The sequence below is a fragment of the Salvelinus alpinus genome, chromosome 28, assembly GCF_045679555.1.
Source record: "Salvelinus alpinus chromosome 28, SLU_Salpinus.1, whole genome shotgun sequence".
Taxonomy (NCBI): Eukaryota; Metazoa; Chordata; class Actinopteri; order Salmoniformes; family Salmonidae; genus Salvelinus; species Salvelinus alpinus.
Window position 1 is genome coordinate 37350414 of NC_092113.1, and position 27587 is coordinate 37378000.

At 44.2% G+C, this 27587-nt stretch overlaps 1 protein-coding gene across 4 annotated transcripts in view; it reads left to right on the forward strand.

Annotated features, from left to right (window-relative positions):
• Nucleotides 1-27587, forward strand: part of LOC139557821 (protein kinase C zeta type-like) — a 135554-nt gene that overhangs the window by 46035 nt on the left and 61932 nt on the right. For 3 of the 4 annotated variants that reach the window (XM_071373043.1, XM_071373044.1, XM_071373042.1), the window contains exons 2-6: nucleotides 9657-9742; nucleotides 18428-18559; nucleotides 20947-21037; nucleotides 24227-24279; nucleotides 25252-25446. In XM_071373043.1, the coding sequence (XP_071229144.1) occupies nucleotides 9657-9742; nucleotides 18428-18559; nucleotides 20947-21037; nucleotides 24227-24279; nucleotides 25252-25446 (557 nt within the window). The remainder of the gene's footprint in view (nucleotides 1-9656; nucleotides 9743-18427; nucleotides 18560-20946; nucleotides 21038-24226; nucleotides 24280-25251; nucleotides 25447-27587) is intronic. The other variant, XM_071373045.1, reaches the window with a different exon arrangement.

The window sequence follows — 27587 nt, forward strand, 5'->3', positions numbered from 1 at the left end:
TTAACCTCTTATTTAAATGAATAAACTGATCCTAGATCAGCACTCTAAGACACTTAATGAATACGTGCACAGGGCTAGATTGATGGATAACCTCACCAAGCGGTGCGGTTGTGAAACAGGAACAGTTACAGTGATGATGATGATGATGATGATGATGATAGCACACTGCTCTATACTAGCCTGGGAGAGGGAGAGTGTCATTGATGACTCTAGTAGCAGGGCTAGTTTCATCCAGGACAGTCATTATTACATAAGACACTGCAGCAGTAGCCCCCGTTGTAAGGCAAAGGTACCCAGATAATTGGAGGGAGGAAGGGTGAGAGGGAGAGACTATATATGGAGGAAAGAGAGAGAGAGTAAGTATATATGGAGGAAGAGAGAGAGAGGTTAAGTATATATGGAGAAAAAGAGAGAGAGAGAGAGAGAGAGAGAGAGAGAGAGAGAGAGAGAGAGAGAGAGAGTATATGGAGGACAAGAGAGAGTGTATATGGAGGAAAAGAAAGAGAGAGAGAATATATGGAGAGAGAAAAAGAGAGAGAATATATGGAGGGGGAGAGAGAGAATATAAGGAGGGAGAGAGAGAGAATATAAGGAGGAAAAGAGAGAGAATATAAGGAGGGAGAGAGAGAGAATATAAGGAGGAAAAGAGAGAGAATATAAGGAGGAAAAGAGAGAGAATATAAGGAGGGAGAGAGAGAATATAAGGAGGAAAAGAGAGAGAATATAAGGAGGGAGAGAGAGAATATATGGAGGGAGAGAGAGAGAATATATGGAGGGAGAGAGAGAGAATATAAGGAGGGAGAGAGAGAATATATGGAGGGAGAGAGAGAGAATATATGGAGGAAAAGAGAGAGAATATAAGGAGGGAGAGAGAGAGAATATATGGAGGGAGAGAGAGAGAATATAAGGATGAAAGGAGAGAGAATATAAGGAGGAAAAGAGAGAGAATATAAGGAGGGAGAGAGAGATAATATAAGGAGGGAGAGAGAGAGAATATAAGGAGGGAGAGAGAGAGAATATATGGAGGGAGAGAGAGAGAATATAAGGAGGGAGAGAGAGAGAGAGAATATTTGGAGGAAAAGAGAGAGAATATAAGGAGGAAAAGAGAGAGAGGAAGAATGTGTGTGTGGCAAAGGGGGAATAGAAGATAAGTTTTCCAAAACTTTATATCAAAGACGTCTTCAAGCCTGCAGAGCGGCTTTAGATTCCGTTCATCAAAGGATGTGGAGATGGAGGATGACAATACAATGATGAGGATACGGATGGTATCACTTGTATTTCTCCAAATCCAGACTACTTTATATAATACAGGAAGCAGAGCTATGATACTTTATATAATACAGGAGGCAGAGCTATGATACTTTATATAATACAGGAGACAGAGCTATGATACGTTATATAATACAGGAGGCAGAGCTATGATACTTTATATAATACAGGAGACAGAGCTATGATACTTTATATAATACAGGAGGCAGAGCTATGATACTTTATATAATACAGGAGACAGAGCTATGATACTTTATATAATACAGGAGGCAGAGCTATGATACTTTATATAATACAGGAGGCAGAGCTATGATACTTTATATAATACAGGAGACAGAGCTATGATACTTTATATAATACAGGAGGCAGAGCTATGATACTTTATATAATACAGGAGACAGAGCTATGATACTTTATATAATACAGGAGACAGAGCTATGATACTTTATATAATACAGGAGGCAGAGCTATGATACTTTATATAATACAGGAGACAGAGCTATGATACTTTATATAATACAGGAGGCAGAGCTATGATACTTTATATGGTACAGGAGGCAGAGCTATGATACTTTATATAATACAGGAGACAGAGCTATGATACTTTATATAATACAGGAGGCAGAGCTATGATACTTTATATAATACAGGAGACAGAGCTATGATACTTTATATAATACAGGAAGCAGAGCTATGATACTTTATATAATACAGGAGGCAGAGCTATGATACTTTATATAATACAGGAGACAGAGCTATGATACGTTATATAATACAGGAGGCAGAGCTATGATACTTTATATAATACAGGAGACAGAGCTATGATACTTTATATGGTACAGGAGGCAGAGCTATGATACTTTATATAATACAGGAGGCAGAGCTATGATACTTTATATAATACAGGATGCAGAGCTATGATACGTTATATAATACAGGAGGCAGAGCTATGATACTTTATATGGTACAGGAAGCAGAGCTATGATACTTTATATAATACAGGAGACAGAGCTATGATACTTTATATAATACAGGAAGCAGAGCTATGATACTTTATATAATACAGGAAGCAGAGCTATGATACTTTATATAATACAGGAAGCAGAGATATGATACAGGAGGCTGAGATATGATACTTTATATGATACAGGAGGCAGATATATAATACAGGACCCCGTTTATGAATAATGGGGTGTAGCTATTCAAGTATGTGCTGACTATCACAATATACTGTATGTTTCCCATACAGCACAGCGTGCAGTAAGCCATGCAATCTGCCATTGAAGGCATAATCTGGGCACAACAATGAGGACTTCTTTGCCAAAGTTGCTGGGTCAACAAATGTACATGAGCACAATAGATGACTGTAACGATCAATCATTCTAGTCAGATTTTATACACCACTTCTTTTAGGCTCGATATGAAGGTGTCGGGACGAATGCATGGAATCCTTCCTTCCGTTGCCATGGTGTCGTCTTAACAATGGCGTCTTAGAGCTGCTGACTCATAGCAGTGTGTTGACTGCAGATCAGGGGATCCCACTCTGTGTGTGTGTGTGTGTGTGTGTGTGTGTGTGTGTGTGTGTGTGTGTGTGTGTGTGTGTGTGTGTGTGTGTGTGTGTGTGTGTGTGTGTGTGTGTGTGTGTGTGTGTGTGTGTGTGTGTGTGTGTGTGTGTGTGTCTGTGTGTGTGTGTGTGTGTGTCTGTGTGTGTGTGTGTGTGTGTGTGTGCGTTTGCGTGCGTGCTAAAACACATAACCACTCTTGCCAACCCCTTAGGGGCAGCATGCTGAAATCGCCACAGCCCTGACAGATGACAGGTCAGACGAACAAAATGTTTCTTTGTGAAGTTTACTGTTAACCTCTTTACTTCTATTATCTTCCACATAGATACGGTTAGGGTTACACAGATGGTTAACTTCAAATTATTTAAAGGACTGTTGAATTAAGTACAGACTTTGTCAACATGGCCAAGGTTAGTGTTTTCTCGTCATGAATCTTGTTCTGGAGGCAGCTCAGTCATAAAATATGATTTATAACCTAACCTTAACCACCCTGCTAACCCTAAACCAAAACCTTAAATTAACCAAAAAAATTTGATTTCATGAATGTTTACGATATAGCCAATTATGGATTTGCAGCTGGCCTATTTAAGTCTCTCAGTTGATCAACTCTAACACCATGGCTGGATTCTTCCCACTGTCCTAAACTAGTGCAGGTGCAGTACTTTACCTTTGGTTTGTCGTCAAAGGATTGTGATACTGCATTCTCTCTCAATCTACATCAACACCCCTCTCTCTCCCCCCTCTCTCTCTGTGTTTCTTTCTCTCTCTCTCTCTCTCTCGCTCTCTCTCTCTGTTTCTGTTTCTCTCTTCCTCTCTCTCTCTGTTTCTCTCTCTCTCTTTCTTTCTGTTTCTCTCTTCCTCTCTCTCTCTCTCTCTCTCTCTCTCTCTCTCTCTCTCTCTCTCTCTCTCTCTCTCTCTCTCTCTCTCTCTCTCTCTCTCTCTCTCTCTCTCTCTCTCTCTCTCTCTCTCTCTCTCTCTCTCTCTCTCACTCTCTCTCTCTCTCACTCTGCTTGCCCATCATCTATACTGGACTGCTGAAAATGGGATGATGCAGCACTAGTCTGCGTCTAGGAGGGGCATGTTGTCAGAGGTCAGCTCATCCATGGTCCGTTAGCCCAGAGGAAGTATGTGTGTGCGTGCATTTGTGTCCCCACAGTGGAGATGAGGTGTTCTGTTCGACTTTGTTCATAGGGCAGACCAGGAGGAAGGTCTCAGGGAGAGATAATAAACCAGAATTGATCCTCTGTTTTTTTATTTGCTAGCTGTGGCTAATGTTGTCAGACTTTTACGCAGGAGTAGGATAATTGAAAAAGTCCTATCCTTCGCCATTAAAAGATCATCTCCATTCAGAAAACAATTGTGGTCACAGTGGAGAGAGAATACGCCGGGCCCTGACAAGCCCCCTTTGTCAGTCAGCCAGCAAGACAATAAGCCTTTCAACCCTTTCAGTTTAGCATGTTAAATGTTCTGTTAGCTTTCCGTTTGACACTGGACCCATGATTTCATCCCTAATCATGATAGCATTGTTCAGACTATATAGTATGACCTATGTCTTCTGTTCTTTCTGACATTGGTGAAGAATGATTAGAAATGACCTCACTGCCTCCTGAGTGGCGCAGTGGTCTAAGGCACTGCATCACAGTACTGGCGGTGCCACTAGAGATTCTGGGTTTGAGTCCAAGCTCGGTTGCAGCCGGCCGCGACCGGGAGACGCATGGCGCACAGTTGTCCCAGGGTCGTCCGGGTTAGGGGAGGGTTTGGCCGACAGGGATGTAGTTGTCCCATCGCGCACTTGCGACTTCTGTGGCGGGCCGGGCGCAGTGCACGCTGACACATTCGCCAGGTACACAGTGTTTCCTCCGACACATTGGTGCGGCTGGCTTCTGGGTTAAGTGGGCATTGTGTCAAGATGCAGTGTGGCTTGGCTGGGTTGTGTTTCGGAGGACGCACGGCTCTTGACCTTCGCCTCTTCCAAGTTCGTACGGGAGTTGCATCGATGAGACAAGACTGTTACTACCAATTGGATACCACGAAATTGGGGAGAAAACGGGGTAAAAAAAGAAAGAAATGATCTCTCTAATGATTGATAATGACATGGCCCTGCCCCTCGGCTGTCTCATCACTGGGTCACCCTCGTCGGACTGCCAGATGGTGAAGCGTGATTCATCACTCCAGAGAACACTTTTCCACTGATTCAGAGTCCAATGGCAGTGAGCTTTAAACTACTCCAGCCAACGCTTGGCATTGCGCATGGTGATCTTAGGCTTGTGTTGCTCAACCATGAAAACTAATTTCATGAGGCTCCCGACTAACATTTCTTGGGCTGATGTTGCAGTTTGGAACTCGGTAATGAGTGTTGCAACCGAGGACAGATGATTTTTACGCGCTTCAGCACTCGGCGGTCCCGTTCTGTGAGCTTGTGTGGCCTACCACTTCGCGGCTGAGCCAATGTTGCTCTTAGACAATAACAGCACTTACAGTTGACCGGAGCAGCTCCAGCAGGGAAGAACTTTGACAAACTGACTTGTTGGAAAGGTGGCATCCTATGATGGTGCCACATTGAAAGTCACTGAGCTCTTCAGTAAGACCATTTTACTGTCAACGTTTGTCTATGGAGATTGCATGGCTGTGTGTTTGATTTTATACACCTGTCAGCAACGGGTGTGGCTGAAATAGATGGATCCAATAATTTCAAGGGGTGTCCACATACTTGTAGTGTAGCTCCTATGTTAACCGTAACCCAGTGCATACAGGATACCATATGCAGCAGATGCAGTAGTGAACGTGTCGGACAGCCGTAACAAACCGATGGACATCCTGGATCGCCTTCTTGATGCCACAGGTGCGTTGTGATGCGACCCTGACTTATGGCTTCTGTCAGACGGCACCAGTGACATTCACCGTGACTCAAGTCTCATTTGTTGTGTTCACACTGTCTACCCTTATCCTTTAGACAAGTGTTACTGTTTATATGGGACTCTAATGTGGCGTGGGGGGGGGGGGGGTCACTAAAAGTATTGTCACCCCAACAGGCTGGTCATTAGATTTGATGTGCACTATGAGCACACAACATTGAAAAGACGTTATAAAGATGTTGAAAAGACGTCATATTGGTTGAATACGCTTTCAACCAATTCTGCTCACTGGATAACTTTGTTTTCACGCACAAAGGCACACTCGCCTCAGTTGGGAGTCCATTTGACTAAAGGGACTGTATTTCTAAGTCTTGAAAAAACTGAGGGAGAGTTTAAATGAATGAAATGATTGCCAAACTCCACCTACATGATCTATACTAGTAACTACTGCCTATGGCTTTTGGTTTGGCTGATGTGGGAAAAATCCTAGCTTGAATATACATGTAGCCAGTTGAGCATTTTTTTGGCGTTGCATCGTTTGACTTACATATAGTCAAATACGCCTGCTGCAGTTTACCAGCGAGAGGAAGAGAGGAGGATGAAGAGAGAGACCAACCGACAGCAAGAGAGATTAGAGGGGGATCCTATGTCCATATCAAGCTGAGTCGGAGGTCCTCAGTCAACCAAACTTGCTGATGTCGGGACATGTGGTAGGTAGTTCAGTCATTTGTGTTGTGTGGTAGCAAAAGCAATGGCCATGTTAGTAGTGTGATTCCCCCGAATGGTTTAGTACACCTAATTCAACTCATGCTGGGATATGACTTCAGAAAAAATGGCAAACTGTCAGTTTCATGTAACAACATCATGTTGCTGGAGATGAATGTCATAGTGAATCGTATGTGACATCATCATTACTGTAGTGAACACGATGGGAGACAGAGAGCTGGTTTCAAGCGCAGGGCGCCGCAGGTGTTTATTTGTAAAGGACAACAGGAGGTGGTAGGCAGACGGTCATACACAGGGGGTCCAAAAAGGTAACAGTACAGGCAGGGAAAAGGCTAGTAACGTCGTCTGGGAGATCAGGCAATAGGTTGATAACAGGAAATTCGATTGGCTAAAGTACAGGAAGGGAATAGGCAAAAGGTGTCGTTAGTGAGGCAGGCCAAAACTATCATACACGGGAGGATTAAATTACAGGAAAAACAGGGGATCTACAGTTCAGGGGATCTACAGTTGAAGTCGGAAGTTTACATACACTTAGGTTGGAGTCATTAAAACTTGTTTTTCAACCACTCCACAAATTTCTACTTTGTGCGTGACACAAGTAATTTTTCCAACAATTGTTTACAGACAGATTATTCCACTTATAATTCACTCTATCACAATTCTAGTGTGTCAGAAGTTTACATACATTAAGTTGACTGTGCCTTTAAACAGATTGGAAAATTCCAGAAAATGATGTGATGGCTTTAGAAGCTTCTGATAAGCTAATTGACATCATTTGAGTCAATTGGAAGTGTACCTGTGGATGTATTTCAAGGCCTACCTTCAAACTCAGTGCCTCTTTGCTTGACATCATGGGAAAATCAAAAGAAATCAGCCAAGACCTCAGAAAATAAAATGTAGACCTCCACAAGTCTGGTTCATCCTTGGGAGCAATTTCCAAACGCCTGAAGGTACCACGTTCATATATACAAACAATAGTACGCAAGTATAAACACCATGGGACCACGCAGCCGTCATACCGCTCAGGAAGGAGACGCATTCTGTCTCCTAGAGATGAACGTACTTTGGTGCAAAAAGTACAAATCAATCCCAGAACAACAGCAAAGGACCCTGTGAAGATTCTGGAGGAAACAGGTACAAAAGTATCTATATTCACAGTAAAACGAGTCCTATGTCGACATAACCTGAAAGGCCGCTCAGCAAGGAAGAAGCCACTGCTCCAAAACCGCCATAAAAAAAGCCAGACTACGGTTTGCAACTGCACATGGGGACAAAGACTGTGCTTTTTGTAGAAATGTCCTCTGGTCTGATGAAACAAAAATAGAACTGTTTGGCCATTATGACCATTGTTATGTTTGGAGGAAAAAGGGGGTGGCTTGCAAGCCGAAGAACACCATCCCAACCGTGAAGCACGGGGGTGGCAGCATCATGTTGTGGGGGTGCTTTGCTGCAGGAGGGTCTGGTGCACTTCACAAAATAGATGGCATCATGAGGGAGGAAAATTATGTGTATATATTGAAACAACATCTCAAGACATCAGTCAGGAAGTTAAAGCTTGGTCGCAAATGGGTCTTCCAAATGGACAATGACCCCAAGCAATCTTCCAAAGTTGTGGAAAAATGGCTTAAGGACAACAAAGTCAAGGTATTGGAGTGGCTATCACAAAGACCTGACCTCAATCCTATATACAATTTGTGGGCAGAACTGAAAAAGCATGTGCGAGCAAGGAGGCCTACAGACCTGACTCAGTTACACCAGCACTGTCAGGAGGAATGGGCCAAAATTCACACAACTTATTGTGGGAAGCTTGTGGAAGGCTACCCAAAACGTTTGACCCAAGTTAAACAATTTAAAGGCAATGCTACCAAATACTATTTGAGTGTATGTAAACTTCTGACCTACTGGGAATGTGATGAAAGAAATAAAAGCTGAAATAAATTATTCTCCACTATTATTCTGACATTTCACATTCTTAAAATAGAGTGGTGATCCTAACTGACCTAAGTCAGGAAATTGTTTCTAGGATTAAATGTTAGGAATAGTGAAAAACTGAGTTTAAATGTATTTGGCTAAGGTGTATGTAAACTTCCGACTTCAACTGTACTTGTTTGAGAGTGTGAATTGGAGGCAGGCGTTACAATTACATCTGACATCGTTATCATCATTACATCTGACATAGTTATCATCATTACATCTGACATCATTATCATCATTACATCTGACATCGTTATTATCATTACATCTGACATCATTATCATCATTACATTGTTACCATCATTATTATCATTATCATCATTGCATCTGACATCGGTATCATCATTATGTCTGACATCATCATCATTACATCTGACATCATCATCATCATTACATCTGACATCATCATCATTACATCTGACATCATTATCATCATTATGTCTGACATCATCATCATTACATCTGACATCGTTATCATCATTATGTCTGACATCATCATCATTACATCTGACATCGTTATGATCTAAAAGTCCAAACTGATCCCAGATCAGCACTCCTACTCTGAGCCGCTTGTTAAGTAAGGGCCATTGTGCTAAGTCCGTTAATACAGCGTTGTTTATTATGCAGTAGTATACAGCGTATTAATAGACCGCTCAGAAGGTATAAATAGCAGCCTGCACCTTTACGCTGTCATCAGGATTCACTACATTACAGAGAAATTAATAAGACCAGGACCTCAAGAGAGACAGGAGGGACAGAATGAAATGGAGGTACAGAGGCACAAGAGAGAGGGAGGGAGGAAGGAGGGAGGGAAGGAGGGAGGGAGGAGAACATGAGAGAGGGAGGGAGGGACAGAATGAAATGGAGGTACAGAGGGATGAAAGGGAGGGAGGGAAAACATTTAGGAGAGAAGGGGAGAGTACAGTGGAAGAAAGAAGAGAATGAAAGAGGGTGGGTCGGTGGGAGGGAGGGAGAATAAGAGAGAGAGTAAAGAAGGGAGGGAGCATGGGAAGTAAAGGTGAGAAGGGAGGGAGGGAGGGAGGGAGGGAGGGAAGCTTGGTGGTTATTTCCTCTGGTACTTTGATAGAAACTTCAGAGAGCGTGGTGCTTTAAGGCAGGGCAAGTCTCTCTCCCCTCCATCTCTCTCTCTCCCTCTTCCTCACTACTCCCTCGCTCCTTTGTGATTTTGGAGGACCTTGAATGCACCTCTCCATCCCTTTCTCGCTCCCTGTCATGCAGTTACTGTACAACTGTTTCCTCTCTCTCCTAGAATCGATCTACCGCCGCGGGGCCAGAAGATGGAGGAAGCTCTACCGAGTAAACGGACACCTCTTCCAGGCCAAGCGCTTTAACAGGGTGAGTATTAATGTCACATTCCGCCTCCCCAACACATCCCATTGACCTTCTAACACTTCACTTCCTGTTTAGAGGTCATTTGCAGTCATTGATTGGTTTGTCAATAGATTCTCATCCTACCTAGCAACTTGTCACTTTCTACGAGCGCTTAATAATGATGATCTTTTTCACATGTCACATGATCTTTTTGAAAGAAAGATTGTCTACTGCTACTGCTACTACTGCTACTACTGCTACTGTAACCGATGTGAAATGGCTAGCTAGTTAGCGGTGGTGCGCGCTATCAGCCTTTCAGTCGGTGACGTCACTTGCTCTGAGACCTTGAAGTAGTGGTTCCCCTTGCTCTGCAAGGGCCGCGGCCTTGTGGAGCGATGGGTAACGATGCTTCGTGGGTGACTGTTGTTGATGTGTGCAGAGGGTCCCTGGGTCGGGGCGAGGGGACGGACGTATAGTTGTACTGTTACACTACTACTACTGCTACTACTACTACTGCTACTCCTACTGCTACTACTACTACTGCTGCTACTACTACTGCTGCTACGGCTGCTACTGTTGCTGCTACTCCTATTAATACTGCTACTACTGCTACTGCTACTACTGCTACTGCTACTACTAATAATAATGCTACAGCTACTGCTGCAGCTACTACTACTACTACTGCCACTACTACTAATAATGCTACTACTACTAAAATTGCTACTACTATTACTACTACTAATAATGCTACTACTACTATTACTACTACTACTACTAATGTTACTACTAATAATAATGCTACTACTACTAATAATACTACTACTACTACTGCTACTGCTGCTGCTACTACTATTAATAATGCTACTGGCCAGAGGATGGACCAGGGGAAGGGCCAGGTCAGGGGCAGGGCCAGGGGAAGGGCCAGGTCAGGGGCAGGGCCAGGTCAGAGGATGGACCAGGCGAAGGGGCAGGTCAGGGGCAGGGGCAGGGAAAGGGGCATGGGAAGGCCTGGTGAAGGGGCAGGGCCAGGGCCAGTGGGAGGCCAGGGGAAGGGCCAGGTCAGGGGCAGGGCCAGGTCAGGGCCAAGTCAGGTGCAGCGCTGGGATGCTTGAAGATTATCAGCAAATACAGGAAGGGCAGTGCCCTCTTTTTCTGTTTGGTGCTGTTTATCTTGAAGTAAATGACCTTCTATTTCATTGTTGTTTCTTTTCAACATCCTCAAGCTTTACTTTCCAGTAAGACTTGAACTATACTTTGCCTGTGACGGCAGGAATTTTTTGTTTTGCCTGCCATCACAGGCAAAAAATGATTCAAGTCTCTTCCTTTTTGTGGAGAACACAGCTGATTATCACTACTTTATTGGGCATAGTTTTATTTCCTTGGATTGATTTGGTGGACCATTGGTGTGAACAAACATTAAACCTGAGTCAGTTGATCCCTTTATTCGTTTACTGGTTAAGGTTAGGAATGGATCTAGTAAAGCTGATCTCAGACCAGTGCTAAGGTAAAGTAATAATAACGTCTCCTTGGGGTGTTGTTGTCTGCTGATGGACGCCTAAACTAGACAGAGATCATTATTCTCTGATCTGCCAAGTCAGCACTGTACTGTATTACGGTCTCCTCATTCCTACAGACCTCCATTAGGCAGCCCATCTCCCTCGTTAATGCACTGGAAGAGACTCAATGTTATGTCGGAGCCATGGTTATTTGAATGTTATGTCGGAGCCATGGTTATTTGAATGTTATGTCGGAGCCATGGTTATTTGGATGTTATGTTGGAGCCATGGTTATTTGAATGTTATGTTGGAGCCATGGTTATTTGGATGTTATGTTGGAGCCATGGTTATTTAAATGTTATGTTGGAGCCATGGTTATTTAAATGTTATGTTGGAGCCATGGTTATTTGCTAAGACATTGGGCAAGTATAGTTTTGGCTTCTATAATCTGTCCTATTATATTTCCTCTCTGTACAGTAATTAGTCAGCCATTTTATTGTGGGTACATCACATGTTGGCTACATCAAATGCTTGTCTAAGGTTGATGGCTTTGTCACTATGTCACGTGTGGGCCACTATGTGTACAGTTCTGACATAATTACGATCGTTGCCATGACACATGGTTTTACAGTCAGTTCTGGTTGGTGCAGTCTTTCCCCAACGTGTCTCCTCTCCATCCCTCACACCATCCCTCCCTCTCTCTTTCCATCCCTCTTTTTTATCTTTATCCTCTATACAGTATTAACAAGTCATTTGGCAGAAGTAGGTCAGGTTTCTCCTCTCTCTCCATCCCTCCCTCTCTTAGCTGCTCTCTCTCCATCCGCCTCTTTCTCCATCCGTCCCTTCTAAATCCGTCACAACACCCCTCCCTCTCTCCATCCCCCTCTTTCTCCATCCGTCCCTTCTAAATCCCTCACAACACCACTCCCTCTCTCCATCCCCCTCTTTCTCCATCCGTCCCTTCTAAATCCCTCACAACACCCCTCCCTCTCTTTATCTCTCTCCCTTACCATCCCTTTCTCCTCACTTCTCTCTCTCCATCCCATCCCTCTCCATCCCACTCTCTCTCCATTTCTATCTCCCCCCTCTGTTGTTGAGGGGAAAGATGTTTTGTGAATGCCACCCATTTGACATAATGGGGTCCTATAGTACCTCTGGTGCACATCATGTATCAGAATGTTGTATTCCTGCAGTTAGTATTTGCAGCTACGAGCCAGCGCTCCATTAGTTTGTTACTTCATTAGGGGGATGACTGACTGGAGATACTGTCTAGGTTGTCACTCCATTAGGGGGATGACTGACTGGAGATACTGTCTAGTTTGTTACTTCATTAGGGGGATGACTGACTGGAGATACTGTCTAGGTTGTTACTTCATTAGAGGGATGACTGACTGGAGATACTGTCTAGGTTGTTACTCCATTAGGGGGATGACTGACTGGAGATACTGTCTAGGGGGATGACTGACTGGAGATACTGTCTAGGTTGTTACTTCATTAGGGGGATGACTGACTGGAGATACTGTCTAGGGGGATGACTGACTGGAGATGCTGTCTAGTTTGTTACTTCATTAGGGGGATGACTGACTGGAGATACTGTCTAGGTTGTTACTCCATTAGGGGGATGACTGACTGGAGATACTGTCTAGGGGGATGACTGACTGGAGATGCTGTCTAGTTTGTTACTTCATTAGGGGGATGACTGACTGGAGATACTGTCTAGGGGGATGACTGACTGGAGATGCTGTCTAGGGGGATGACTGACTGGAGATACTGTCTAGTTTGTTACTTCATTAGAGGGATGACTGACTGGAGATACTGTCTAGGTTGTTACTCCATTAGGGGGATGACTGACTGGAGATACAGTTTAGGGGATGACTGACTGGAGATACTGTCTAGGTTGTTACTCCATTAGGGGGATGACTGACTGGAGATACTGTCTAGGGGGATGACTGACTGGAGATACTGTCTAGGTTGTTACTCCATTAGAGGGATGACTGACTGGAGATACTGTCTAGGTTGTTACTCCATTAGGGGGATGACTGACTGGAGATACTGTCTAGGGGGATGACTGACTGGAGATACTGTCTAGGGGGATGACTGACTGGAGATACTGTCTAGTTTGTTACTTCATTAGGGGGATGACTGACTGGAGATACTGTCTAGGTTGTTACTCCATTAGGGGGATGACTGACTGGAGATACTGTCTAGGTTGTTACTCCATTAGGGGGATGACTGACTGGAGATACTGTCTCGGGGGATGACTGACTGGAGATGCTGTCTAGAGGGATGACTGACTGGAGATACTGTCTAGGTTGTTGCTCCATTAGGGGGATGACTGACTGGAGATACTGTCTAGAGGGATGACTGACTGGAGATACTGTCTAGTTTGTTACTCCATTAGGGGGATGACTGACTGGAGATACTGTCTAGGGGGATGACTGACTGGAGATACTGTCTAGGTTGTTGCTCCATTAGGGGGATGACTGACTGGAGATACTGTCTAGAGGGATGACTGACTGGAGATACTGTCTAGTTTGTTGCTCCATTAGGGGGATGACTGACTGGAGATACTGTCTAGGGGGATGACTGACTGGAGATACTGTCTAGGGGGATGACTGACTGGAGATACTGTCTAGTTTGTTGCTCCATTAGGGGGATGACTGACTGGAGATACTGTCTAGGGGGATGACTGACTGGAGATACTGTCTAGGGGGATGACTGACTGGAGATACTGTCTAGTTTGTTACTTCATTAGGGGGATGACTGACTGGAGATACTGTCTAGGGGATGACTGACTGGAGAGACTGTCTAGGGGGATGACTGACTGGAGATACTGTCTAGTTTGTTACTTCATTAGGGGGATGACTGACTGGAGATACTGTCTAGGGGGATGACTGACTGGAGATACTGTCTAGTTTGTTACTTCATTAGGGGGATGACTGACTGGAGATACTGTCTAGTTTGTTACTTCATTAGCACCTTGCAAGTAGAACCCTAACAAGCAGAGTCATGTCAGTTCACAGAACTCCACTGAGACTGAAGCAGACACTGAGAGGGAGAGAGAGAAGAAGAGAGAGAAACAGATTTTTTTAATTTGTCCGGTAAATTGCATGACAAAATTTTTCTCCGTTTTGTTGTTCGGTTGACTTACAGAAGGGCTGTTCAGTTGTTTCTTTGCTGTTTTCAATTGCACAGAGTAGATTTATTTAACCGTCATGTTCTTTAAACATATATTTTTGTTGCATCGTTAGAAACCCGTGTGTGAACATGAAAAAAAAACATTCCTGTCCAACTAAAACTGAATATCTAATGTAAATTCCCCAAGCTGGAATAACAATATATAATGTCTGTTATCCAACAGCGATGTGGGGAATGTCTGTCGCTGTGGTTAATGTCTGTCGCTGTGGGGAATGTCTGTCGCTGTGGCGGCCAGTCAAGGACTGGGGCTCGTTCCACGTTGCTTCCCTAGCACTCTGCTAGTGATTAGCAGCCATTTTGGAGCTGACAGTGAGCTGGCTCAAACAGGAAGTACATCCTAAAGGACACCCTAGGGAATAGACTGCCATTTTGGGACTCAATCAGGGACCTTTTTGGGGTTCCTCGATAGATACAGGCTGATCAGGTTGATATTTTACTGTCCCATCAGGGAGGAAAGGCAAGAGACTAGTAGTGAGACCAAAATAGGTTTGTCTTGTAGACCTAACATCTTGAGTTTTTGGTCCCTTAGTATCTCCTCTTTCCTCAGCTAGCTGTACCTTTGTTATTGTCTTTAGAACATGGAACACAGCTAGCTGTACCTTTGTTAGTGTCTTTAGAACATGGAACACAGCTAGCTGTACCTTTGTTAGTGTCTTTAGAACATGGAACACAGCTAGTTGTAGCTTTGTTAGTGTCTTTAGAACATGGAACACAGCTAGTTGTAGCTTTGTTAGTGTCTTTAGAACATGGAACACAGCTAGCTGTACCTTTGTTAGTGTCTTTAGAACATGGAACAAAGCTAGCTGTACCTTTTGTTGGTGTCTTTAGAACATGGAACACAGCTAGTGAGTCAAAGAAGCATCTGAAGATGTTGTGGCTCTTTTAAAGAACGAAGGGCATATGTTATGGACCCTCGTTTCTCATCTGCTATGGAAATGCACTCCCCAAAGTCTTGATGGGGAGTGCCGAATGTCTGTCTTCAAAGTTTCTCACCTCAGAACAGGTGCCTTAATTACTGTCTGTGCTGAGCTGAGGGAATTTTTTTGGGACAAATAAATGTGGATGTCTTGATTTATTTATAACTCGCCTGAACCTCTGTCTCTCTCTATCAGTCTCTCTCTCTCTCTCCCTCGCTCTCTCTCTGCCTATCTTTCTCTCTCTCTCTCTCTCTCTCTCTCTCTGTCGCTCTCTCTCTCTCTCTCTGCTTCACTCCCTCTCTCCCTCTCGTTCTCTCTATCGGTCTCTCTCTCTCTCTGAGTCAGTTTGGGCTGGGGAGCAGTGGGTTAGTAGTAGCTAAGCTTTGAAGTGAGTCTCTACGGATTCTCCATAGCAACAGTGCTTTTGCCTTATACTGGGGACAATAAAAGGCCACTCTAAAATGTGCAGTTTTGTCACACAACACAATGCCACAGATGTCTCAAGTTTTGATGGAGCGTGCAATTGGCATGCTGACTGCAGAATTGTCCCCCAGAGCTGTTGCCAGATAATTTTATGTTAATTTCTCTACCATAAGCCGGTTCCGACTTTTTGGGGGAGAATTTGGCAGTACGTCCAACCGGCCTTACAACCGCAGACCACCTGTAACCACGCCAGCCCAGGTCTTCCACATCCGGCTAGGAGTTGAGGAGTTTTTCTGTCTGTAATGAAGCCTTTTTGTGTGGAAAAACTCATTCTGCTTAGCTGGGCCTGGCTCCCCAGTTACAACTTCAGCTTTAAGCACGAGATGATTTCATCCCTCTGTGACCAAGAGAAAGTGGTCTTGTTTAAATTCTATGAAATTATTTTGTATTTTCTTATGTTGAGAGCTCTAAATCCATCTGAGAACATCACAGTGAGATGAGACTGTGTTTGCTGCAATCACTAGAGTCTCCCATTTTCATATATACTGTAATATTGTAAGCAGAGCTGCGAGGTTCACTGTCAGAGGAGTTCGATCCTTTGTCTGGATAGGCACGAAAATGTGACATGTTGCTCCCTATGCAAATTAGTTGTCAGATTTCATTGTGTATCAAATGAGAACGGCACAACCAGAGCTGTCACACAGCGCACCGCAATTGATGTTGCGCTGTTCACAGAGTGCCGTTTACACAAAAGGTGGTCGGAACCGGTCCATAACCGCTCCAAATCCCCTAAATAGGGGACTTAACATTCATTGGACTGTGGTACCACTCTTTTCAGACTGTTAATATTCAACTGGCTCTGAATGTGTTTGTCAATATGCCTGTGGTAGACATAACATCCCTAGTGTCTGTGTTCTGATGTGTACTGGATGACAGATGTGATAAGCTCGATAGCGCCTAGGCCCATGCCAAATATATTCAGCGTCCATAGGGGGGGAAGAGGCGATGTTGTGCCCTCTTCACGACTGTGTTGGTGTGTTTGGACCATGATATGTCCTTAGAGACTTGAAGCTCTCGACCCGTCGATGTGAATGGGGGTGTGCTCGGCCCTCCATTTCCTATAGTCCAAGATCCTTTGTCTTGCTGACTTTGAGGGAGAGGTTGTTGTTCTGGCACCACACTGCCAGGTCTCTGACCTCCTCCCTATAGGCTGTTTCATCGTCGTCAGTGATCAGGCCTACCACTGTCGTATCGTCGGCAAACTTAATGATGGTGTTGGAGTCGAGCGGAGCCACACAGTCGTGGGTGAACAGGGAGTACTGGAGGGGACTAAGCACGCACCCCTGAGGGGCCCCCATGTTGAGGGTCAGCGTGTTGGTGCCTACCCTCACCATCTGGTGGCGTCCCGTCAGGAAGTCCAGACTCCAGTTGGGAAGTGTTCAGTCCCAGGGTCTTTAGCTAAGTAATAAGTTTGAAGGACACTATGGTGTTGAACGCTGCACTGTAGTCAGTGAACAGCATTCTCACATAGGTGGTCCATTTGTACAAGAGAGAAAGGGAAGTGTTGGGAGCGGTATGTGAATTGAAATGGGATGATATTGTTGATGTGAGCCATGACCAGCCTTTCAAAGCATTTCATGGCTGCAGATGTGAGTGCTACGTGGAGATAGTCATTTAGACAGATTACCTTGGTGTTCTTGGACACGGGGACTATGGTGGTCTGCTTGAAACATGTAGGTATTACACACTAGGTCAGGGAGAGGTTTAAAATGTCTGTGAAGACACTAGCCAGCCACGTCACTGGGTAGCTTGCGGCTGGGTTACCCTTTGTAATCCGTGATAGTTTGCAAGCCCTGCCACATCCGATGAGCGTCAGAGCCGAAGTAGTAGGATTCGATCTTAGTCCTGTCTTGTCGCTTTGCCTGTTTGATTGTTTTTCAGAGGGCGTATTTTTATAAGCGTCCGGGTTAGTGTCCTGTTCCTTTAAAGGATGGAGCTCTAGCATTTAGCTCAGTGCGGATGTTGACTGTAATCCATGGCTTCTGGTTGGGATATGTACGTACTGTCATTGTGGAGAGGATGTCGTCGATGCACTTATTAATGAAGCCTGTGACCGATGTGGTAAACTACCTAATGCCATCAGATGAGTCCCAGAACATATTCCAGTCTGTGCTAGTGAAACAGTCCAGTAGCCTAGTTTTTTCGCCTCTAGTTGCACAGGTGTCATGCTGGTAGAAATGAGGTAAAACAGATTTCCGTTTCCCTGTGTTAAGATTACCGGCCACTAGGAGCTCTGCCTCTGGATGAGCATTTTCTTGTTTGCTTATGGCCTTATAGAGTTGGTTGAGTGCGGTCTTAATGCCAACATCAGTTTGTGGAGGTAAATAGACAGCTGCGAAATATAGATGAGTTGCTGTGACTGTTAGTTAAAAGGACGACTACAAACAAGCATGCTCCCAGTTGATGTAAGATGCCACCTAGGCTTAAATCCGCCCTTCCTCCATCACCTTCTTCATGTGTGTCTGCCTCGCCTCCATTGATTCTTGATCAATGACTGCGATAGTATCATCCCATTGTCATCAGCTCAGACTGATGGTGTAACAATTCCCCCTCTGTCTGTCTGTGTCTGTCTTTGTCTGTCTTTCTGTCTGTCTGTGTCTGTCTGTCCCCAACAGAAAGCGTACTGTGGCCACTGCAGTGAAAGGATATGGGGGCTGGGGAGGCAGGGCTACAAGTGTATCAACTGCAAACTGCTGGTCCATAAGCGCTGTCACAAACTCGTCCCTCTGACCTGCCAAAGGCATATGGTGAGTACCATAGAAATAGAATCTCATTCTAGTTCTGTGGTGAGTACTCTGGCCAATCTGTCATGTCAACGCTTCGGAAGAACTTACTATTTATAAAGCATTCATAAAGTCTTCATAAGCACTACATAGACACTTCACAAACTGCAGTGCAAAAGGCATATGGTGAGCTTATGAAGGCTTTTTAGAGCATTTACAGTCTTCATAAGCACTTCATAGATACTTCATTAACTTAAGTGAACGTCTGAATTAATGAGTTGGGAGGGCGAATGAGTAATATTTAACTGCTTTAGGTTGAAACCAAGTTTTACATTTGAACAATCCAACTTGTTTAGAGTAAAAGATCAAGGTAATCCATGAATTCAGATAACAAAACTCGGAATTATTCAAAAGTCTGAATTAAACATTGCTATTGATGTTCTAATGTGTATTTGTAACATAGTGAATGCTGTTCTGCCCCGAGCGAGGATCGAACTTGCAACCTTCTGCACAACACATACTGTATATAACTCAAAGCCAACTACCTTAGCCAACAGAGCAAGATACTGGTCTGTCATTTCATGAGAAATAGTTGGTAATGTACTCCAGCCAACATGCTATGGGCAAGTTTCAAATCCACTGCGTATAGATATAGGCTGTGTCTCAAATGCCACCCTATTCCCTATTTAGTGCACTACTTTTGACCAGGGCCCATAGGGAATAGGGTGCCATTTGGGACACATCCACACTGTAGTGTATACCGTATACTGAAACATCACAAGGTTGATCTCTAGTGACAGACTGCTAACATACAGAAAGAAGCATTAAGATTAGAGCCAGCCTCTACCAGGTTTTCACCTCACCTTCGGTATGAAAGCCTGTTGACGTTCTTGTCAGAGACAAGCTAAAAGAAGGTGGAGGGTTCTGTGTCTGCACCACATACTCTTGTGACTGGTGTCCCCCAGGGCTCGGTTCTAGGCCCTCTTCTCTCAATACACCAAGTCACTCGGCTCTGTCATATTCTCACATGGTCTCTCCTATCATTGCTATGCGGATGACACTCAACTACTTTTCTCCTTCCCCCCTTCTAACACCCAGGTGGCGACACACATCTCTGCGTGCCTGGCAGATATCTCAGCCCACCACCTCAAGCTCAACCTCGACCGGGCGCGCTGCTCTTCCTCCCGTGGAAGGCCTGCCTGCCTGCTCAAAGACCTCTCCATCATGGTTGACAACTCTACAGTGTCCCCCTCCAAGAGTGCAAAGAACCTTGGCGTGACCTTGGACAACACCCTGTCGTTCTCTGCAAACATCAAAGCAGTTACTCGCTCCTGCAGGTTCATGCTCTATAACATCTGGACTATTGCAACTCGCTGTTGGCTGGGCTCCCCAATTGTGCCATCATACCCCTGCAACTTATCCAGAACTCAACCTTCCCAAGTTCTTCCATGTCACCCCACTTCTCCGCACACTCCACGAAGCTCGCATCCACTACAAGACCATGGTACTTGCCTACGAGCAAGAGGAACTGCCCCCCCCCGCCCATCTTAAGAGGATTGCACTAACTGTAAATCGCTCTGGGTGAGAGCGACTGCTAAATGACTAACATGTACATTTTAAAATGGGTATCCAAGTCGTTTGCCCCTCCCAACAACAGGAATAGGCACATTCAAACAGAGGCGGAGAATCGAAACCGAATGCTAATACATTTGTGTCATTTCAGCCACATTATATCAAAAATAAAAACTATTTCCTAAATATACATTTTCAAAAATAACGTTTCCTAGCAGTGATAACACCATAAATTAGCTTACTCTGCGCTTCTGAAGAGGTATGGAAGGGGTGGTTGTTTTAGAAAAATTTACATCTACTGACAGCCAATCAGAACAATGTGAGCCAGACCTGGAATCCAGGGCTGGACTACAACAAACCTGGTGCCGAAAACCCAGGTCAATAGTCAGGATGTACTAATAGGCTGTTTTGCTTTCATGCAATCAGACAATGCTCTATCAACCAACACTTTGATTCCCTTTGAAAAGCCAATGCCTCCATGGTTAGAACCGCATAAAATGAGTCATATAAGTGCATTGTTGCGAGAAATATCCAGACTTCTCGACTTCTGTGTTCTTTATTTTGTTGAAAAGATACCTCCATGTGCCTAAGATGAAGCCTCTTCTTCCCAGTGTCTCCAAGGACCTAGTCAGGATACTCTTTAAGCAGCCTCAAAACCACATGCAGCTATTTGCCTGTATTCTCTTGGCAGGATCCAGTCATTCTATTTGCCTGTATCCTCTTGGCAGGATCCAGTCATTCTATTTGCCTGTATTCTCTTGGCAGGATCCAGTCATTCTATTTGCCTGTATTCTCTTGGCAGGATCCAGTCATTCTATTTGCCTGTCTTCTCTTGGCAGGATCCAGTCATGCCATCACAGGAGCCCCCTTTAGATGAGAAGAGTGAAGAGGTGGACCTCCCCCCTGAACACACAGAGGATACAGATGGAAGTCAGTTCCTATAAAATATTGTTTCTTTCAATATAGACATAATATGAGAAGTAGGAGACCTTGTGGCCTTAGTCTTGGTATCAATGCATTGGGTCTGGGCCTATATTCAAAAAGCATCTCAGAGTAGAAGTGCTGATCTGTCTTTATTCATTATGAAAAGATAAAACTGATCCTAGATCAGCGCTCCTACCCTGAAAACACTTTGTGAATACTAATTACAAAGGCTTTAAAGACACTATTCAATCGAAACCAATAACTAGATTTCCAGGTTTATTTTTAAAAAATGAAGAAGAAAGAAGACTACTCCCACACAGCGAGATAAGAGCATGTTTGAATCAGCATGCCATTATTGTTTACAGACTGGTCCCAAAGCTTAGTTTCTATGCACTATTCTGCACAGCGCAATTTTACAAATAAGAATTGAAGTCGGCCATCGTCTATCCAGGTGTGTGTTTTTTCTGCCAGAAGCAGCAACTTGAACAAGATGCACTGCTGTGCACAGGGCCTTCACCTCTTTGTGCACTGGTTCTGTTCAGTACAGTTCAGTATAGTTCAGTTCAGTACAGTCCAGTATAGTTCAGGACAGTCCAGTATAGTATAGTCCAGTATAGTTCAGTACAGTCCAGTATAGTATAGTCCAATATAGTTCAGTCCAGTCCAGTATAGTCCAGTATAGTATAGCTCAGTACAGTATAGTCCAGTACAGTATAGTCCAGTATAGTATAGTCCAGTATAGTCCAGTATCGTATAGTCCAGTATAGTATTGTTCAGTACAGTATAGGCCAGTATAGTTCAGTACAGTATAGTATAGTCCAGTATAGTATAGTTCAGTACAGTATTGTCCAGTACAGTCCAGTATAGTTCAGTATAGTATAGTCCAGTATTGTATAGTTCAGTCCAGTATAGTTTCGTACAGTAGTCCAGTATTGTATAATTCAGTATAGTATAGTCCAGTATTGTATAGTTCAGTCCAGTATAGTTCAGTACAGTATTGTCCAGTATTGTATAGTTCAGTACAGTATAGTTCAGTACAGTCCACTATAGTTCAGTCCAGTATATTTCAGTATTGTATAGTTCAGTACAGTATAGTCCAGTACAGTCCAGTATAGTATATTTCAGTACAGTATAGTCCAGTATTGTATAGTTCAGTACAGTATAGTCCAGTACAGTATAGTCCAGTACTGTCCAGTATAGCATAGTTCAGTACAGTATAGTCCAGTACAGTATAGTCCAGTACAGTATATTAACAGTCCAGTACAGTCCAGTACAGTATATTAACAGTCCAGTATAGTATAGTATAGTAACAGTACTTACCAGTGGGCTGACCTACTTGGGCAGAGGTAGGAAAAAGCTGCAACTCACTCTGCAGAGCATGATGCCCTCTGCTGGCCACAAAGGTGATCTACATGTCCCACAATGCTCCCTTGATTATGGGAGAATCTCAGTTGCATTTCCTTGATTCCTCGCACCCTCTCTCTGATCTTCTCATCCAATGGGTTTTGAGAAGGAGGCGAGGAGAGAGGACACAAGGAATCAAGGCAATGCAATTAAGATTCTCACTTGGAATCTTTCTCAATTAATCTTTCCTCGATTCCTTGTATCCTCTCTGCTTGTCTCCTTCTCAAAATTATTTTCAACCTTTTCCTTTCAATACGGTTGAGGAGATAGGATGCAAGGAATCACGGAAAGATTAATTGAGATGGAGCCATGGATTCTTGAGGAGTACCCTATTTTGTCCTCTGTAGCTCAATTGGTAGAGCACGGTCCTCTGTATCTCAATTGGTAGAGCATGGTCCTCTGTAGCTCAGTTGGTAAAGCATGGTCCTCTGTAGCTCAGTTGGTAAAGCATGGTCCTCTGTAGCTCAGTTGGTAGAGCATGGTCCTCTGTAGCTCAGTTGGTAGAGCATGGTCCTCTGTAGCTCAGTTGGTAGAGCATGGTCCTCTGTAGCTCAATTGGTAGAGCACGGTCCTCTGTATCTCAATTGGTAGAGCATGGTCCTCTGTATCTCAGTTGGTAAAGCATGGTCCTCTGTAGCTCAGTTGGTAAAGCATGGTCCTCTGTAGCTCAGTTGGTAGAGCATGGTCCTCTGTAGCTCAGTTGGTAGAGCATGGTCCTCTGTAGCTCAGTTGGTAGAGCATGGTCCTCTGTAGCTCAGTTGGTAGAGCATGGTCCTCTGTAGCTCAGTTGGTAAAGCATGGTCCTCTGTAGCTCAGTTGGTAAAGCATGGTCCTCTGTAGCTCAGTTGGTAGAGCATGGTCCTCTGTAGCTCAGTTGGTAGAGCATGGTCCTCTGTAGCTCAGTTGGTAGAGCATGATCCTCTGTAGCTCAGTTGGTAGAGCATGGTCCTCTGTAGCTCAGTTGGTAAAGCATGGTCCTCTGTAGCTCAGTTGGTAAAGCATGGTCCTCTGTAGCTCAGTTGGTAGAGCATGGTCCTCTGTAGCTCAGTTGGTAGAGCATGGTCCTCTGTAGATCAGTTGGTAGAGCATGGTCCTCTGTAGCTCAGTTGGTAAAGCATGGTCCTCTGTAGCTCAGTTGGTAGAGCATGGTCCTCTGTAGCTCAGTTGGTAGAGCATGGTCCTCTGTAGCTCAGTTGGTAGAGCATGGTCCTCTGTAGATCAGTTGGTAGAGCATGGTCCTCTGTAGCTCAGTTGGTAAAGCATGGTCCTCTGTAGCTCAGTTGGTAGAGCATGGTCCTCTGTAGCTCAGTTGGTAGAGCATGGTCCTCTGTAGCTCAGTTGGTAGAGCATGGTCCTCTGTAGCTCAGTTGGTAGAGCATGGTCCTCTGTAGCTCAGTTGGTAAAGCATGGTCCTCTGTAGCTCAGTTGGTAGAGCATGGTCCTCTGTAGACCAGTTGGTAGAGCATGGTCCTCTGTAGCTCAGTTGGTAAAGCATGGTCCTCTGTAGCTCAGTTGGTAGACCATGGTCCTCTGTAGCTCAGTTGGTAGAGCTTGGCGCTTGCAACTCCAGGATAGTGGGTTTGATTCCCAGGACCACCCATAAGTAAAATGTATGCACGCATGACTATAAGTAGAAAATAAAAAAAAGCGTCTGCTAAATATCAAATTATACTGTATATTATTTATATGGAGATGGCTTTAGACGAAATATCCCTTAGGTTTTTAATGCCCAGTCTTCACTGGGTAGAACTTTCCATCACAACTCAGGTAACAAGTTGTTTCTCTCTTCAGTAACTTTCCTACCACACAGTCGCAAAGTGGACAAAGTGGAAGAGGACTCGAAGGTGAGTTCATTAAGACACACAAAGTAAACAAGTCAGTCATGCATTCGTTTATGATATGGATTGTTCTGGTATTCTAGAATGTAAAACATTCTATTCTGTTTCTAGAACACAGAACAGCCCATACTACACTGAACAAAAATATAAACGCAACATGTAAAGTGTTGGTCCCATGTTTCATGAGCTGAAATAGAAGATCCCAGAAATGTTCCATATGCACAAAAATATTATTTATCTAAAACTTTGGGCACAAATTAGTTTACATCCCTGTTAGTGAGCATTTCTCCTTTGCTAATATAATCTATCCACCTGACCGGTGTGGCATATTAAGAAGCTGATTAATCAGCATGATCATTACACGGGTGTACCTTATGCTGGGGACAATGAAAGGCCACTCTAAATTGTGCACAGATGTCTCAAGTTTTTAGGGAGCGTGCAATTGGCATGCTGACTGCAGGAATGTCCACTAGAGTTGTTGCCAGTTAATTGAATGTTAATTTCTCTACCATAAGCCACCTCCAACATTGTTTTAGAGAATTTGGCATTACGTCAAACCGGCCTTACAACTGTAGACCATGTGTAACCACGCCAGCCCAGGACCTCCACATCCGGCTTCTTCAGCTGCGGTGTCGTCTGACCCTCCCTGGCCCATCCATGGCTGCGCCCCTGCCCAGTCTTGTGAAATCCATAGATTAGGGCCTAATGAATTTATATCAATTGGCTGATTTCCTTATATGAACTGTAACTCAGTAAAATCGTTGAATTTGTTGCATGTTGCGTTTATATTTTTGTTCAGTATATTTTATCATACAAAAATGTCACACAGGTTCTTATATGTTAGTATCATATCTACATGCCCATGATTCCAGCTATGTCTATAACCATAAGGTTTTAATTAACAACAGGGGCATTCAACAGTGTGCTGGTATCTGGGTCTTTTCTAACATGTATTTCCCATCCAAACCGCCCCTTCAGGACATCAAAGCGGTGGTGGGCGGGATCGACGGTATCAAGATCTCCCAGGAGATGGCGCTAGGCCTGGGGGACTTTGACCTGATCCGGGTGATCGGCCGCGGCAGCTACGCCAAGGTGCTGCTGGTGCGACTCAAGAAGAATGAACAGATCTACGCCATGAAGGTGGTCAAGAAGGAACTGGTGCACGACGATGAGGTGAGAGGCAGGAGCAGGAGAGGGAGGAGGGAGGGAGGAAGCAGGAGGACAGAGATGAAAAGAGGAGGAGTAGAGTAGAGGGAGGAAAAAGAGTGTATGAGTCCACAGAAGCCGGGGGATGAAATGAGAAAAGAAGAGGATCTCAGGGGGAGGAAAAGAGAAGTGGAATAAAGATGAAGAGGCGTGAAGGAACGATGACAAAGACAGGAAGAAGGGAAGACGTTATTGTAACGTAAATTGGCCTTAACGAGGAAAATTATGAGTCAAATTGATTTAAAGATAGGGAGAAGAACTGAGGGAGTAAAAAATGTAAGGAGAAGAGAGGGAAGATAAAAAAAAACTGAGGATGATGAGTTTGAAGAATTATTGAGAGATATTATAGTTTCCACCTCTAGGTGGAGCTATGGTATTACTATTATACATACAGTTGAAGTCGGAAGTTTACATATACCTTTGCCAAATACATTTAAACTCAGTTTTTCACAATTCCTGACATTTAATCCTAGTAGAAATCCCCTGTTTATGTCAGTTAGGATCACCACTTTATTTTAAGAATGTGAAATGTCAGAATAATAGCAGAGAGAATGATATATTTCAGCTTTTATTTATTTCATCACATTCCCAGTGGGTCAGAAGTTTACATGCACTCAATTAGTATTTGTTAGTATTGCCTTTAAATTGTTTAACTTGGGTCAAACGTTTCAGGAAGCCTTCCACAAGCTTCCTACAATAAGTTTTGTGAATTTTGGCCCATTCCTCCTGACAGAGCTGGTGTAACTGAGTCAGGCTTGTAGGCCTCCTTGCTCGCACACGCTTTTTCAGTTCTGTCCACACATTTTCTATAGGATGAGGTCAGGACTTTCAAATCAAATCAAAGTTTGTCACGTGCGCCGAATACAACAGGCTCTAACCAATAGTGCGAAAAAAAAGATATATGTGTGTGTGTGTGTGTGTGTATGTGTGTAGGTAAGTAAAGAAATAAAACAGTAAAAAGACATTTGAAAATAAGAGTAGCAAGGCTATATACAGACACCGGTTAGTCAGGCTTATTGAGGTAGTATGTACATGTAGGTATGGTTAAAGTGACTATGCATATATGATGAACAGAGAGTAGCAGTAGCGTAAAAAGAGGGGTTGGCGGGTGGTGGGACACAATGCAGAAAGCCCGGTTAGCCAATGTGCGGGAGCACTGGATGGTCGGGCCAATTGAGGCAGTATGTACATGAATGTATAGTTAAAGTGACTATGCATATAAGATAAACAGAGAGTAGCAGCAGAGTAAAAGAGGGGTTGGGGAAGGGGGGCACACAATGCAAATAGTCCGGGTAACCATTTGGTTACCTGTTCAGGAGTTTTATGGCTTGGGGGTAAAAACTGTTGAGAAGCCTTTTTGTCCTAGACTTGGCACTCCGGTACCGCTTGCCATACTGTAGTAGAGAGAACAGTCTATGACTGGGGTTGCTGGGGTCTTTGACAACTTTTAGGGCCTCCCTCTGACACCACCTGGTGTAGAGGTCCTGGATGATAGGCAGCTTTTCACCAGTGATGTGCCTCTGAAGTGCTAGGTGGTCAGAGGCCGAGCAATTGCCATACCAGGCAGTGATGCAACCGGTCAGGATGCTCTCGATGTTGCAGCTGTAGAACCTTTTGAGGATCTCAGGACCCATGCCAAATCTTTTTAGTTTCCTGAGGGGGAATAGGCTTTGTCGTGCCCTCTTCACGACTGTCTTGGTGTGTTTGGACCATTCTAGTTTGTTGTTGATGTGGACACCAAGGAACTTGAAGCTCTCAACCTGCTCCACTACAGCCCCGTCGATGAGAATGGGGGCGTGCTTGGTGCTCATTTTCCTGTAGTCCACAATCATCTCCTTAGTCTTGGTTACGTTGAGGGATAGGTTGTTATTCTGGCACCACCTGGCCAGGTCTCTGACCTCCTCCCTATAGGCTGTCTCGTCGTTGTAGGTGATCAGGCCTACCACTGTTGTGTCGTCTGAAAACTTAATGATGGTGTTGGATTTGTGCCTGGCCGTGCAGTCGTGGGTGAACAGGGAGTACAGGAGGGGACTGAGCACGCACCCCTGGGGAGCTCCAGTGTTGAGGATCAGCGTGGGAGATGTGTTGCTACCTACCCTCACCACCTG